Here is a 15,595-nt window from a genome sequence, read left to right as displayed (position 1 = left end):
AAGTGTGGTCTCATTGTTTATGTTCAATGAAGTGTGTCATCTGTGTTTATGTTAAATGAAGTGTCGCATCTATGTTTATGTTCAGCAAAGTGTGATCTCATTGTTTAAATTTATGTTCAATGAAGTGTGGCATCTGTGTTTATGTTCAGTGAAGTGTGGTCTCAATGCAGTGTGGCATCTGTGTTTATGTTCAGTGAAGTGTGGTATCATTGTTTATGTTCAATGAAGTGTGTCATCTGTGTTTATGTTCAATGAAGTGTGGCAAATATGTTTATGTTCAGTGAAGTGTTGTATCATTGTTTATGTTCAGTGAAGTGTGATCTCATTGTTTAAATTTATGTTCAATGAAGTGTGGCATCTGTGTTTATGTTCAATGAAGTGTGGCATCTATGTTTATGTTCAGTGAAGTGTGATTTCATTGTTTATGTTCAATGAAGTGTGTCATCTGTGTTTATGTTCAGTAAAGTGTGATCTCATTGTTTATGTTCAATGAAGTGTGTCATCTGTGTTTATGTTCAGTGAAGTGTGATCTCATTGTTTATGTTCAATGAAGTGTGTCATCTGTGTTTATGTTAAATGAAGTGTCGCATCTATGTTTATGTTCAGCAAAGTGTGATCTCATTGTTTAAATTTATGTTCAATGAAGTGTGGCATCTGTGTTTATGTTAAATGAAGTGTCGCATCTATGTTTATGTTCAGCAAAGTGTGATCTCATTGTTTAAATTTATGTTCAATGAAGTGTGGCATCTGTGTTTATGTTCAGTGAAGTGTGGTCTCATTGTTTATGTTCAGTGAGAATGACATTTGTGTAAGTTCAGTGAAGCGTAATATCAGTATTTATGCTCAGTGAGGTGTGGCATTTATATATATATATTTTGAGTGAATCTGATGCATGTATCTATTTGTCGTGAAATGTGGTGTATTAGTACGTTAAGTTAACTGTACATGTTTCATTCATCACCAAAGTTGATTTTACTATTAGTAAAGCAATCAATGGTTTTCTATCTGTTCCAGATCTAGGTCCTCTTGTAGTGTGAATATTTCCTCTACTTCGTCGTCCCCACCCTCACACTCCTGACAACCCTCCCCAAGGAGCTTCACTGGCCCCTCCCCAAGTCCAACACTGGCCTCACTATCCAAGAATTCAGCACTGTCACTGCGCTCACTATTCAGTTCACTGATTGGACTGTTCCTAGAAGCCATCATCCGTTTGATTGGCAGATCGGTATCCATTGGAGAACTGGCAATAGGCATTAGACTCATCACTGACTCAAGCTCTTCGTGGAATTTGGAAACTCTCTTCTGCAAATGAAGGAAACTATCAATTTTTTATATCTTTTCTTTTTATACATTAAAGAGAGTCAGACAAATTATTTTAAAATCATCAAAAAAAATAACAAATTATAAACTCTTACGATAAAATCAAACCTCAATTGGACATTTAATTTACATACTGTTAAACTATCAATTATTTTGCAATTTAAAAACGGAAAAAAAATTGCAATTCTTCAGTCGATTTGACCTATTTAGTAATACGTACACAATTTTTATTTATCTTTAGCAATTAAAGGCTTTCGCGACATTTTAATGAATTTCTTTGTTTTGGAGAAGAAGTTGGTAATGTTAATTTGTGTAAGCATGATGCATATATGGCTGACAAAGACTGACAAAAGGCAATTTCAATAGGTCATTTGATACCTAAAAAGATCAGATATTACATTATATACATGTCTGAGACCCATTTTCAGAAGATACTGCTAATCAACATTTTCCAAGCAATGTAATAATATCTAATTTTGATATTTTCCAACTGAGGACAAAAGCTTGATGGAAGGTTTATCATCAGATGAAAGAGTTGTAGGATATCTGATTACAAATATTTACTCATTCACCCCTGAAATTTCATAATGGACCCGTCTAGTGTTTGATTTAAAAGAGTCTAAATGCGGCTCCAGGGGTAAAGGACTTAAAAGGTATCCCTGCTTTACAACATACCTCTGTCATTTTTCGAAAATTTAATGTAGGTCGATCGTAGTCTCTGCGACGCTTCAGCCCGTATTTTCTGTCATGAGTCATTGATGGCTGTGAACGGCATCGTGGGATACGATGATGATGATGGTGATGATGGTGGTAGTGGTGTTGGTGATAATGATGATTATGCGGTTGAAGTGACAGCTGGGAATGTGCACAGCCGTGGACACTGGGCGTGGATCCTGAACTGGAACTACAAGAGAATTGGTCCTCGAATGAAAGACTCCGACTTTTGAAAGCGTCGTACCGGTGTTGACTGTGTTCTAACCACGGAGCGCCAAACGGACTAAACATGCCGTCATGGCGACCAGAACAAGTAGCTGTGGACGATGGACGGGGGACTGGTGATTCAGGGGGCGTGAAAATATCACTTGGGAGAACAAAATTTTGTTCACAATTATTACAAATTCCTGCTGGGTGCCCACCATAACTCTCACAAGTTCGAAGCCCTAAGGCCACGTCACCACTACCGAAATTAACCGGTAACACAATCTCCTCAGAGAGCGATCTCTCACTAGATATCACGGGTTTCCATAGCCCCGACTGCTGTGGCTGCCATGACGATGATGGCGTTGGTCGCTCTGGCTGAGAGGGACCTGTGAGGGACCTACAGTGTCTCTTTTTAGGAGGAGCTGGTGCGTTCGGGGGCTGCTTCAGGTCCCCTGTAAGGTCCAAGTCAGTACTGGTAACAGGAGGGCTTGTCGTTTGTCCTTGTTTGGATTTGACATCCTTCCCTGCAGCGGAGTTTAATTGTACGGTCCAAACTTTCTTACCTGAATCTAAAACAAAAACAGGATAAGTAAATACATATAACATAAAAACATTTGGATCCATGTTATATTAAATTCACTAAATTTCACCAAAATTAGATAATATTTAAAATTTGATAAATACGGGGATTCAATTTGATATTTAAATAAACAGGTAATTTTTTTTTCTTGTTTTGTCCCCTATTAATGAACTCACCTGAACCAGAGATTGCTGCCTTGGCGTTTTTGCTGAGCTTGTATCCATCTGATGACTTGATCTAAATTAACAGTATAGTTTATTAATTATTAACTTTTTAATAACTAAACCTGATCTTATGGTAATCCCGGAAGTATTAAACATCAATTAGCCCCCTAACCCTAGAAATAAATGATGAGATTTTAATGGTAGGGGTCTTATTACTGAATGTAGGCCTAACTAAGCATTTACATACTGCACGTTTGGTAAACAAAAATGAAAAAAATTGCAATGAATGACAAATCAGAAAATAAGATGGGGGAAATGATGCAGGATATGACTCAAGTTCTAACAGACTTGATCACAAAGGGAGAGGCTTATTGCCGAGTGACGGCTGATTGCTATCAAAATGAAGAGTAACAGTTGGCATTTAGTGTTCTGCATACATTGCATTCAGCAAATAAGCAATGGGAAATTCAATCTTTAAAATATCATTGTGAATTGAGTTTAAAGATTCATTGTTATCAGTTAATGTTTTTATAAGGTATACATTATACAGTAAAACCTGGCTTAACGACCACCTCTATATAAAGACCACCTCTGTACAAAGATCACCTGCTTAATAAGAACACTTTTTAAGGTACCAAATGACCAATTTCAATACACTTTAGGCCATACAAAAAATATTTGTGTTAAGGCATCCCGACCAACCATATAAAATCGGCGCCTTCTCCAAAACTTTTTATCAGTTTTAAAAATGTGCCCTCAAGCAATGCAAACAAATAACAACCTTATTTTTTGGTGGGTTTTGTACAAAATCAGAAATATGGGTACAAATTCTGGAAATTTAAGACACCACTTATAACCTGGGAATCAATCCCATGGTTTATTTAAGGATTAACTTGAATATATTTTTTATGTTATGGAGATATAACACCAAAAAGTATGAGCTTAAGAGGTGGGGCCACGGTGGCCCAGCTCAAGTAATTAATTATATAAAATGTCTCGACATATTATCATAAGTTCTTCACATCTGGGTTGTGAGGTTAAATCCTATGTGGGTTAGTTGCCAGGTATTGACAGCAGAGAGTGAGCTGGTTGGTGGTTTTTCTCCAGGTACCCAGTCTCCCTCAACCCACAACCCTGGTACATCCTTAAATGACCCTGGCTGTAAACAGGATGTTAAACTAAGGAAACGTTAATGTGTACGCTTTAAGAGGAGGGGAACAACAGGAATACCCAGAGAAAAATCACCAAACTGAGGTGAGTATCTACCACTTCATGTATGTTTCAGCTCAGAGGTGGAGGACAAATGATCATGATGTTAGGCCACCTGAATCACTTGCGATCCAATAAATGACTGATAAAAAATTTCAGGGGAACTAAATCACCAATTTATTACAGATTTATTTCCCGTTTTCTTTAACTTACCAGCTTAATTTGTGATGTTTTGGCGGTCTGTTCATCAATGGTTTGTTCCCGAAGTTTCTGTGCGAGGACATCCACAGCCAACATGCCTGGTTGTGTCAGGGACATAAAGAGAACCCTGAGACAGACCAGTTAATCTCTTCGTCGAAACGTCGAACCCATCGCCACTAACATCCTCGTTCACACATCGCCATGGTCACTGACTGCCAGGTTCTGCAATCATAAAGTATTCAAATCTTGATGGAGTAATGTAGTGTTGAAACCATTCATCAATCCAGCATAAGTTTGATCAGCAGGAAGGACATGAAAACTTCATCTACCACTCTCTGTTCATGACCACTTTTAATTGTTTCCACTCTCAGGCCCCTGGGGGGAGGAAGGGAGAGCCAGGTGAAAGTGGAAAGCCCTATTATTTAAAGTTTCAAATATTTGATATTCAGCGAGATATGCCATGCTACATATATTGAAATTATGCGTCTAATACTTTTAGAAACAAATCTATTCCCTTCCCTTCTATTCTATTGGCTTATGGTCCACCTCTCAGGCCTACAGGGAGGTAACCCCTAAGCATTTGTACAATTATAAATCCTGACACCGCTCATTTCTATGTAACAGCAGACAAGAAGTTGTTTATATAATACAAATATGCTTGGATGGGAGTGGGGGGTAGGGACTGTTCAAAGCTACCAGGGAAGGGTGTGGGTGCATGTGGGATGGAGCAAGGTGTGGAGTGGGGTGGGAATTAGATGTTCAAAACTACCAGAGAAAGTGGGAGGTGGGGAGGCAGTGTTCTCCCTTAAAGATTTTTCCAGCTGGTCCTAAGGACCGATTGACCCTAAAAGTTACCGGTCCTGACTGAAAGTTACTGGTCCTTACGAAGGGGAGGGGAGGATGGGTGTCTATTCAAAGCTATCAGTCAAATTTGGTTAAGTTCTGATGAGTAGTAATGAAGAAGTCATGAATTGTTGGATGGTTAATGGAAGGATGGAGTTATCATGGCAACCAATATTCTGCTGTTTGATATACCTTCATAAATCCCCCTATATACTAGTTATTCCTGAAATTTTCTAAAATGTTGATATTTTCAACCAATCAGAAATTATAGTACATAATATATGGTGACAGTTATATCAACATTAAAGATTCAGTTTAAGTATAACAGTACACAAAACAGAAATATCAACAAATGAAATGCCAGGTATTTGATCTGAATTAAGAATTGATCACTATCATATAATTACCTGTCATCTTCCATATTCAGCTACTATGTACATACATTATATATATTCCCTTTTTTGTGTATAGGTGTACTTGCTCCTAGTCTAAGTATATACCTAACGTTCATAACTCCCAACAATTTTTACATGACAAAGGCTAGTGAGCTTCTATATAGCATGTACGATTTTTAAGTCAAGGTCACCACTAAACTTACACTGTACACAAAACGACATGTATAGTACACTACATCCATATTGGGACACTCGTGCCATGCATGATTGGCAGTTTGGGTGTAAAACAAAACGCTTCTTGAGAAGTTGATACGTAGATTAAATATTTGGCAAAGTTACAAATCCTATATACCCCATTGTAGGTCAACTGAGAACTACACAGCTAGTTGACGTCAGGTACATAAATCTACTGTACTGATTGGTATTGAATTCACCTATTGATATTTTCTACCGTAATAGTCGTATCAATTCATTTATATATTGTCTCTACACCATTACAGATAATGAAAGATATACAAATAGATATATATATAATAAACAATACATGTATGATACATACTATAATGTGTATGAATACTATAAAGGATTAATGCATCATAAAGAAAAGATTAAATCTAACAACGTAATTATGAACTTGTTGTTCAGTTACTTATATGGGGAACATATATAAGTAGTAGATTGTTTGTGATAAATTTACATGGATGACCTAAATTTAAAAGTCTTGCATGTACTGGTATATATCCTGCTTTGTGTATAATAATAATGTGAAAGTCCATTTGACAAAAGACAAATTGGACGTTTAATTCTCACTAATATTGATTCCCTGTATATTATGATATTAGTAAGAACTTGACCAAATCCAAATAAGATCAAATTTAAATCACCTTGTCAATAAGCAGACTTGATACAATTTGTCAAATTACCAGGTACATCAAAATTCTGAAATGATCTCCCTGAATACTATTAATTTGATTACTAATAATCTGCTTCATATTTTCTCTCTAAATTTATCCAATATATTCAAAATCTTTTTTTTTTTTTTAAATTTCCCTGGGTTGTCAAAATGATCAATCTTATATGAATACCAAATACTTCTGATGTAAATCCATTTGATTTCCTACATTACATACAGTTATTCTGTAGGATACGTGCACAGGTAACATACCCATTAATATTTATTAATTACCCCTAATAATGGTATGTACAGATGCACATACTAATCACCTCTACATTATTTGTATTACACAAACCACTTATTATGGCTGCTTATGTAAAATTACACCCAGAAATAAAATCACATGAAATTTAATAATTATCAAAAGAATTCCAGTCATACTCAAGAGTCTGCAGCAGTTAGTTGCACAATTGGTTATAAATACAGTATAATTTCACATAACTTTTTCTGACAGATCTGTTAAAGATGCTCCACCGCTGACAGAGCATGAATAATATTCATCAATTTAACAATAATTGGTGTATAATCATGTATATATATATGTCTAATTAACACAAAAAATAATATTAAATAATTTATTTTGCTTTTAGTGAATGCGCAATCAATACTTCATTCCATATAAGACATAGCGCCACAGAATTTTTTCATGATGCAAATAATTATTTCCAGTATTTTTGTCTTGAAGTAAAATTAGAAGCTCAAACTTTTCAATAGTGGTAATGGTGTAAAGTAAGTATCTTTTGTAACTGAAGAAAAATACTAAATCGTCTGCTCCTATTTTTGATAGCGGAAAAAATGCCATTTGTCAGCGGTGGAGCATCTTTAAGATTTGGATTCCCATAAAAGTCAAAAGTTATATAAGCATCCCTTTTTAAAAGTTTAAGTATATGTTCAATTACCCACCCCTCTAAAATTATCTGATGCACTGGATATCATCATGACTTTATATATACTCTCTGCTGATACGTACATTGTATAATCTATATGTGACATGGACACTAGTGCTGTGTATCGCAAGGTATGTGACGCTACGATACGTATCACGATACAGGGTTCATGATACGATACGTATCACGATATTTTGACACACATTATGAAATAACTTGCTGAAATCAATAATTACATTATCGAATAAAACTCAACAATGACAGAGATTTCTTGACAAGAGTTTTATCCATTTCCCATGTTCCATTATTAGATCTAGTAGACAACCAGGAAGCAGCTTTGTAGACAACAGGCCCTGACACAAGTTTAGTTTTGCTCCTTGTGAGATTTCGCCATTTTGCTATTAACAAACGTTTGGCTAACGTTGATCAAGGGAGATAATCAAATTTTCAATTTTGATTTTTAAGTATCGCGATACTAATTAGTTGCACACGATACATTGATGCACCACTTAGCAATGCAATACATTGATGCATTGGTGAATCGTTACACCTCTAATGGACACCAACTACCATATTCAACCCAATAAGCGCCCCTCACCCTTTTGAGATCTCAATTTCAATTGCGCGGCATAAGACCAAAACAATCGAAACTGTATAGGTTTGCAATAAAAATAATAATGCCTACAATGGAACAATTTAGCCTTCAGTTTTGTATGTGACTAAATTAGGGAAAAGTTTCTCTGCTTTATCCTATAGCTTCTTTTATTTCCTCTTCTTTGAAAATTGAATACATATAGGAAACATAAAAATTGTCAAATTCAAAATGGCCTTTATCCACCTTATGTTGTGACTGGATTTATTCCAAAATTAGTTATTGTTTATGCAAAACTAATAAAAAGACCAATTAGATGGTTCCCTACAAACTTAATTTAAGGAAGACATATCTTCAAAACTTATATGATTACTTTAGTGTCAAAATCCAAGATGGCTGCCTATCAGCCAAGTTGTTTACTGATCATTCCAAAATTCTTAGAATGCTATACATGACAGTGACCAAGAGGTACCTCCATATAAAATAGTACTCTTTTTGAAATAACAGCAAATTTTAACTGACAAAATCCAAGATAACTGCCTTTCAGTTTGGTTCAGCTGCCTTAGTCAATAATCAAATCCATTCCATGAACTCCAGAATATGAGTTTTCCAGACTATGATCAGTATCCACATTATTGCAGATCCACGGTACAGCTTCTGGTGTTTACATTTAAAGTCTCAAGGCATTCAAAGAAGCTATATAGTACCCTCAATTGGATCAACAGTTAAATTTTCTTAACCATGCTTGATTAATTGATTAGGTATTGTGTATAACTATGGTTTCAACAAGCATTCTAAATCACTGCCTCTGCCAGGGATCAAACTTAAGACCTCTGAATTATTACAGGGTATGAAATAAACACTCGTTAACTGGCCAAATGTGAGTTGATTTTTGAAATGGCAAGTTGAAAAATATTGTACTTGCATTTTTCAGCTAGCGGGTGCATTAGTTGTTATTATATATAGACAGTCAGAGAATCAGATGTCCAAACATGGTACCATACGGACCTTGAGACATTGACTTGTTTCATGTCATTTAGTCTACTTTGTTAAGATTATCAATCCTACTGTCCACTAGTATATGTGAGCTTAGAAAAACGCGAGTGACACTTCAATCATATGTAACTAATTTTCATTTGCACAAAATGCCACATTCTGAAAATAAATTGTTGTTACACTATACTATACAGTGATGCTAAAATGTTCCAACATTTATTATTACCAACAATTAATAAATATAACAAATGTCAATGAATTTGGTTGCTTTCGATTTTACTTCCAAAGCGTCAAGCAAATTTCTGATTTGGCAAGTTGAAATTTTACCGGGAACTTGCCGAAAATGTATAGTGGATTTAAAAATTAAATTCTACCCCTGTTACTAGTCTAAAGATCAACCAATCAAGCTAAAGAGAAGTTTTTCTATAGCACAGTGATATATTGTGGCTAGTATTGACCAGGGTTACACATCCATTCTTTCTCAAGTTATCGTCTGGAAACCAACATCCAGTCATGATCAGATAGATGGAGAGTGGAGACTAATTGTAGTCTGCATGGTTTCACCAGAATGAAGCACCCCATATAGGCAAATTGACTTTAAAAATCTATGGCAGCTAAACGCTTGGGTGAAAAATCTGGATACTCTCGGGACTAGCTAGGTTTACTCTAGTATTGTACTAGCCACCACTCCCCACCCTCAAGGGGTTACTATCACTGATATTATATCTACCCCTGGCCCCGATTTCTCGAAACTTAAGTGAAGACTTAAAGTCAAAACTTAAAGTTTTTCTCCTTAAGTAACTTATATGAAAATTTATGACTTAAGTCAGTTTTTGACTTAAGTTTGTTTCGAGAAATCAGGGCCTGGACTATATCTTATAGTAAAAGTGGAGGCAACAGGAGACACAAAATTTGATCCTTTCCAGCAATCTTCAAAAGTAGTCTCAGGCTTTTGATTGGTCAGTTTTTTCTCCTGAACTGCCTCCAGTTTTACTATGAGAGGGATGGATATATCGTCAGTAATAGTAACAAGTAGCATTGAGTGTTGTGGACCGAGGATGCTACTCCCTAGCTGTTTGTTGTTGAGATTTAGATTGGCAAGAGCTATTTTTATCAGTTAAGTCCTTTGAAAATATACAATGCACTGTACACATTTTATATCAAATGTAAATAACAGCAATGGAAAAGTTGTCCACAATGAGAAGGATAAGTCACACTGGGTTTTGAGGGAGTACAAGACAGGAGCTTTTGTGTTTGTGCACTGACCGTGACGTTGGGCGACGACTGATTTTCCTTTGATATCCGCCGGCGCAGCCTTTGATGTAGCTTGCGGGTCCGAGGGTTACCGTCTTACTTTCTGAAGCGGGGCCGTCGTTTCATGAGCTGTCATATTTTTTTAACGAAAATTTAAGACATATTCTCTAAATTATCCGTCCTTAAAAACAAGTTATAAACGTTGTGAAATTTAATAAACTTTACATTGGTGTTTCGTTTGACTCGATAAGACAAGTATTTGTTGAGAAAAACGGTTATTATTCCCGTGTCATAGGCGTCTCGCGTGGTGTTCAGTAGTGTAAAGAGACAGTCACGAATCCTTCTCACTTATAAATCCTTGATAACAGCAATGGAAAAGTGGTCCACAATTGTCAGAATCAGTAAGAAGTGAGAGGTGATCAGAGGGTCTCATGAATTTAACATCAAACTCATTAACATCTCAGGGACAACTGGAAAATGATCTGTTGACTTGTGAGTTTAGTATAATTATTAGTCTATTGGGCCCTAGTTTAGTTAATTTACTGTTAAGCGTTCTTATAGAAAAATATGAAAAAGTGATACATTGAACTCATATCAATAATAACAGTGTACATAGTCAAAGTACTATATAAATATGTAAATATGTAAACACCAAACTCACTATCAAAATGAATCAAGAAATGCATGCTTAATTACCCCTAATTACAGCCCCAGATGCATTCTGTGTTGACAAGGCGCTTTATGTCACTCACTTCTAACAACGAACGATTAAAAAGGTTCGATATAAAACCAATCAATTTCTTAACGATATATCTTGTCCAAAAATCTTATAAAACAATTTACAATGATTGAAATGCATACCGTGTAAGCTACATCGATAGTTTTTCGATGCGATTCCTATCATTCGTAGGTCCTTAGCGTGCGATCTTCTTCGTGTGGAATTTACTGATCTAGAGGTAATCCGAATGTCTAAATGTGTTCCGAACGACCAAAAATGGGGTTCCTCCAGGGGTAAAGACTTTCCTTTATTTCGGAATATGCTCATGACAATGGTCGATTGTAAAATGTTTAATACAAACACAAATGTCTGCCTGGGAAGATTATCAATATTGACTATGTAAATGTAAATAATTGTTGAATTGTTTAATTTATTTTTGTTTGTTTGTGTAAAATATGATGGGGATCACACACTGGTTTCACTAGACTGCCAGAGTTATTTCCCCTTGATTAAAGGCCCTGCATGTACTTTTCCAAAACGCTACTTTTTTAAAATGGAAATGTAAAATGAGAACAATAATTTTTTAGAGCCGCAAAATTTATACACTTACCGTTAATACTTCACTTATCACCAGTTTCTGAACAGTTTAATTTAAAGAAATTAAATATTGTAAATTTTCATAACGCGGGTCGTCTTGTATTTCCCGTTTTGTCGGAAAATAGCTCTGGTAGCTAATTTTATATGTTAATGTGAAACCGACTTTTAAATAAATCTTCTTGTATTATGTCGTCTTCCTAATTTCTAAAGATGTTCCACCGCTGAAAAATAATAATTTTTCTCTCTCAAAAACAGGGCCAGACGATTTAGTATTTTTCTTCAGCTATGAAACTTATTTACTTTACACCATTACCACCATTGAAATGCATGAGCTTCTTCTTTTACTTCAAAATAAAAAATATCGAAAATATAATTAATTGCATCCCGAAAAAAAATCGTAACACTATGTCCTATATGGAATGCAGTACTGATTGCGCATGCACCGAAAGCAAAATCAATTATTTTATATTATTTTTTGAGTTAACTAGACATATATATACACGTTTAAACACCAATTATTGTTCAAATGATGGGTACCATTTATGCTCTGTCGGCGGTGGAGCATCTTTAATTTACTATCACTGCGCCAGACGGTAAACAGTCAGATATTATGAATCAGGGAAATTTGGTATATATATGATATAGGAATGTGGAAGGGGGTTGTATATTTGTTCATACTATCAATATATCCGAATTCAATATAATTGGGTTAGACTGTAGATCTATACGTTTTGTGATGTTATTTTTTAAGAAACTTCATCTATACACTAAAAGATGCTCCACCGCCAAGAGAGCATAAATGATATTCGTCATTTGAACAATAATGGGTGTTTAATCGTGTATATATATATGTCTAATTAACACAAAAATAATATAAAATAATTATTATTTCGCCTTTGGTGTACGCGCTATCAGTACTTCATTCCATATAGGATATAGTGACACAGATTTTTTTCGGGATGCAATTAATTATTTTTCATATGTTTAACCTGAAGTAAAATTAGAAGCTCAAACTTTTCAATGGTGGTAATGGTGTAAAGTAAGTAACTTTTGTAACTGAAGAAAAATACTAAATCGTCTGCTCCTGTTTTTGATAGTGAAAAAATGCCATTTGTCAGCGATGGAGCATCTTTAATTTCTGTGTCGGAAAGTTAGTGCGCCTTTAAAATGTGCAACATTGTACATTCCTTAACCGAAACAGGTTTTTTTTGTGTTATTATTTATTTATCTAATGTAAATGGGTTTAACAGTTTTGTAGACCCCAAACGTTAAACTAGCTTATCGTTAAAAGTTATACTTTTCATCACAATTTTAAATAGGTAAAAATATTTTAAATGATATGGATTATAAGAAGCTTATATTAGAAGGCCTTTGATACGGCTTACCATTAGCGGCTCATACAACGTTGCAAATCAAATTGTTATTTTTGTTGAAACGGGGCTGCTATCGTCTTGGTGACGGCACTTTGTATAGTCGTGTAGGATGATTTTGAAAGGAAAAATATTGCTCTTTCCAACCGTAGTAATCGTTTTTGTGGAGACTTGCTAGAAATGTGATTTTAGCCGCAAAGCTAGGTGGGGTAGAAGTTTTGTCTCTGGGAACTTTCCATCTTTACGTGTATAGTACAATGTAGAATAGGGTTTTCACCGAATTTTTATCTAGACCCCTAAAACGTCTAAAAATGGTCCATAATGATATAAACTGTAACTAATTCTCATATCCCTGTGGAGACTGTAGATATATGTGCCTGGAGCCATTATTTTCCGAAAATGTTATTTTTTTTAAGGCAATAACATATCAGCTTCAGAATCAATTGAATGTCTATGATTTTGACACATCACATGTTTCAATAACGGGTACCATAGAAACATACAATGGTGGACAATGCGTCTTGCTAATAGCGACAGTGCGACAATAGCAAGCGAAGAGCGACGTGCGCGATACGACAAAATTACGCAACAGTGTGACAGAAAATTATGTGCCAAAAATCACGTCAAGTTAAATCTCTCTAATCGCTCTTACAATATTGTAATTACTTTATCCTTTAAAAAAAAAAAAAAAAAAAAAAGAAAGAAAACTGTCTCTTATAAAAAAAGTCACAACACGATAAAAAATATTGCTCTCTGTAAAGCCTGAATCCTCTATCGCTTATATGTAGATCTTCTTTGGACACTGGTATCTACCCAAAGAAACACTCATATGCTAATAATAGACATGTATCCTTACTGAGTACAACCCGTAAAGTATTCGAACGATTAGGGGTCAAACATATGCATAATTATCTGCTTGAAAAATCGTTAATACATAAATATCTATCTGGTTTTCAGACCGGACATTCTACTGTATATCAAATCATAGAAATTTATCATACATTGTGTGAAATTTATCATACATTGTGTGAATTTCAAAGGCGTTCGATCGGGTATGGCACAAAGGCACTGTATGTAAAACTAGCAAATTATGGTATTGTTGGAAAACTTCGAAATTTGTTTTAAAAAACTATATCAGCAATCTCAGACAACAAGAGTAAATCTTCCGTTAAAGCTACAGATGCTGGTGTTCCGCAAGGGTCAATTTTGGGTCCATTATTATTTATTTTGCACATAAATGGCATACTGACAATCTAGAAAGTATATCGAAACTATTTGCTGATGGTACTTCATTATTATGTTCTGAACCTTCATTATCAAAAATTGAAACGAAAATTAATAACAATTTAGATACAATTAAAAATTAGGCTGATAAATGGTTGATAAAATCTAATCCATTGAAAACGGAAGCTCTTCTTCTTCTATTAAACACGAACATATTATCGAACTATAAAGTTTAATGTTGTTAGCGTTGAATTTGTTGAAAACCATTAGCATCTAGGAGTTACTATTGACTCGAATTGTAAATGGAGCCACCATATTGACCAAATTTGTAAAAATATATTTAAAAAAATGGCGTTCTTAAAATGTAAAAAAAGAATGCTTAAATATATATTGGATAGGAAGACACTAAATTAAAATTAACAAATCATACATGTTGCCATTATTTGAATTCTCTTGCATGGTGACGCAAATGAATTAGAAAAACTTCAATCAGAAATTGCCAGAATAATAATAGGTTTACCATCATTATGCTCTAGTAGATTATCATTATATATTCTGAAAGTGGATTAGAACCCCTTGTAAATCGTCGGTCCAAGAGAAAATTACAACATTTTTTTTATATAAAATTAGTGAAAACTAACCCCCGATTATGTGACCAAATGATTGCTTCCATTAGTGTCTGAAAACTCCTATTATAACCCATTTATCTCCAAATAGCTATTCTTTGTCTAATTTCCGGTATCTCCAAATAGCTATTCTTTGTCTAATTTCCGGTTACAGCTTTCCAACTTATCTTTTTTCGACTACTATTCAACTATGGGACCAACTTGACTTGCAGATCCGACAAAGTTTTTCGTATTTAGTGTTCAAGAAATCAATAAACACTGCCAGACCTTCAATTCAAAATTACTATCTTATTGGAAATCTAATCGTTAATATTTTACATGCCAGACTTAGGTACAAATGCAGTACTTTAAACGGTGTCTTATTTTTATCAAATTTATTAGATTATCGGCACTGTCAATGCGGTTATCAAATTGAAAATGCATCAACTTCTTTTTTTTTTTTTTTTGCTTTAATAATTATGTTCATTGTTATGCTCAACAACGAATATATTTATGTAGGGTTTTAAAAACAATTTCATACATCTCGATATTTGTAACTATTGATGCACTCATATGCCTGAACACCTAGAAATACATTATTGATACATATAGATTTTGAAAATCACAATCCAAATGTCTTTTCCCTCTCTTTGTTGGTTCACACGGTGTGTATTGTGAACAATATTATTTTCGATGCTGACGATGAGAAAGAGAAACGTACATCGGTAAGTATGAACTGTCTAATTTTCTGTCAGCATTGGAAA

The 15,595-nt window shown here is 34.7% G+C and overlaps 1 protein-coding gene across 2 annotated transcripts; it reads right to left on the bottom strand.

Annotated features, from left to right (window-relative positions):
- Nucleotides 1-167: 167 nt before the first annotated feature.
- On the bottom strand, nucleotides 168-11,280 carry LOC138335535 (protein FAM53A-like). Of its 2 annotated transcripts, none has more exons than XM_069284670.1 (5): nucleotides 11,179-11,280; nucleotides 4,408-4,617; nucleotides 2,998-3,058; nucleotides 1,996-2,810; nucleotides 168-1,302 (listed from the first exon to the last, which is right to left on the bottom strand). In XM_069284670.1, exons 2-5 carry the CDS (start codon nucleotides 4,510-4,512, stop codon nucleotides 991-993), a joined length of 1,293 nt encoding a protein of 430 aa, XP_069140771.1. In that variant the 5' UTR covers nucleotides 4,513-4,617; nucleotides 11,179-11,280; the 3' UTR covers nucleotides 168-990. The 2 variants fall into 2 exon arrangements, with proteins under 2 accessions (XP_069140771.1, XP_069140772.1); XM_069284671.1 differs by lacking the exon at nucleotides 11,179-11,280 and adding an exon at nucleotides 5,646-5,929.
- Between the last annotated feature and the right edge of the window lie 4,315 nt (nucleotides 11,281-15,595).

This window comes from Argopecten irradians, chromosome 11 (assembly GCF_041381155.1).
Source record: "Argopecten irradians isolate NY chromosome 11, Ai_NY, whole genome shotgun sequence".
Classification (NCBI taxonomy): Eukaryota; Metazoa; Mollusca; class Bivalvia; order Pectinida; family Pectinidae; genus Argopecten; species Argopecten irradians.
Note: the sequence above shows the minus strand (reverse complement) of the source record. Positions and strands in the feature narration are given on the sequence as shown.

Excerpts from the sequence above, each read along its gene's own strand:
- LOC138335535 (XM_069284670.1), bottom strand. The coding sequence starts at position 4,512 with ATGTCCCTGACACAACCAGGCATGTTGGCTGTGGATGTCCTCGCACAG. Across the intron at positions 3,059-4,407 it reads AAACATCACAAATTAAGCTG|ATCAAGTCATCAGATGGATA; the intron begins GTAAGTTAAAGA and ends CTGTTAATTTAG. Across the intron at positions 2,811-2,997 it reads GGCAGCAATCTCTGGTTCAG|ATTCAGGTAAGAAAGTTTGG; the intron begins GTGAGTTCATTA and ends TTTTTGTTTTAG.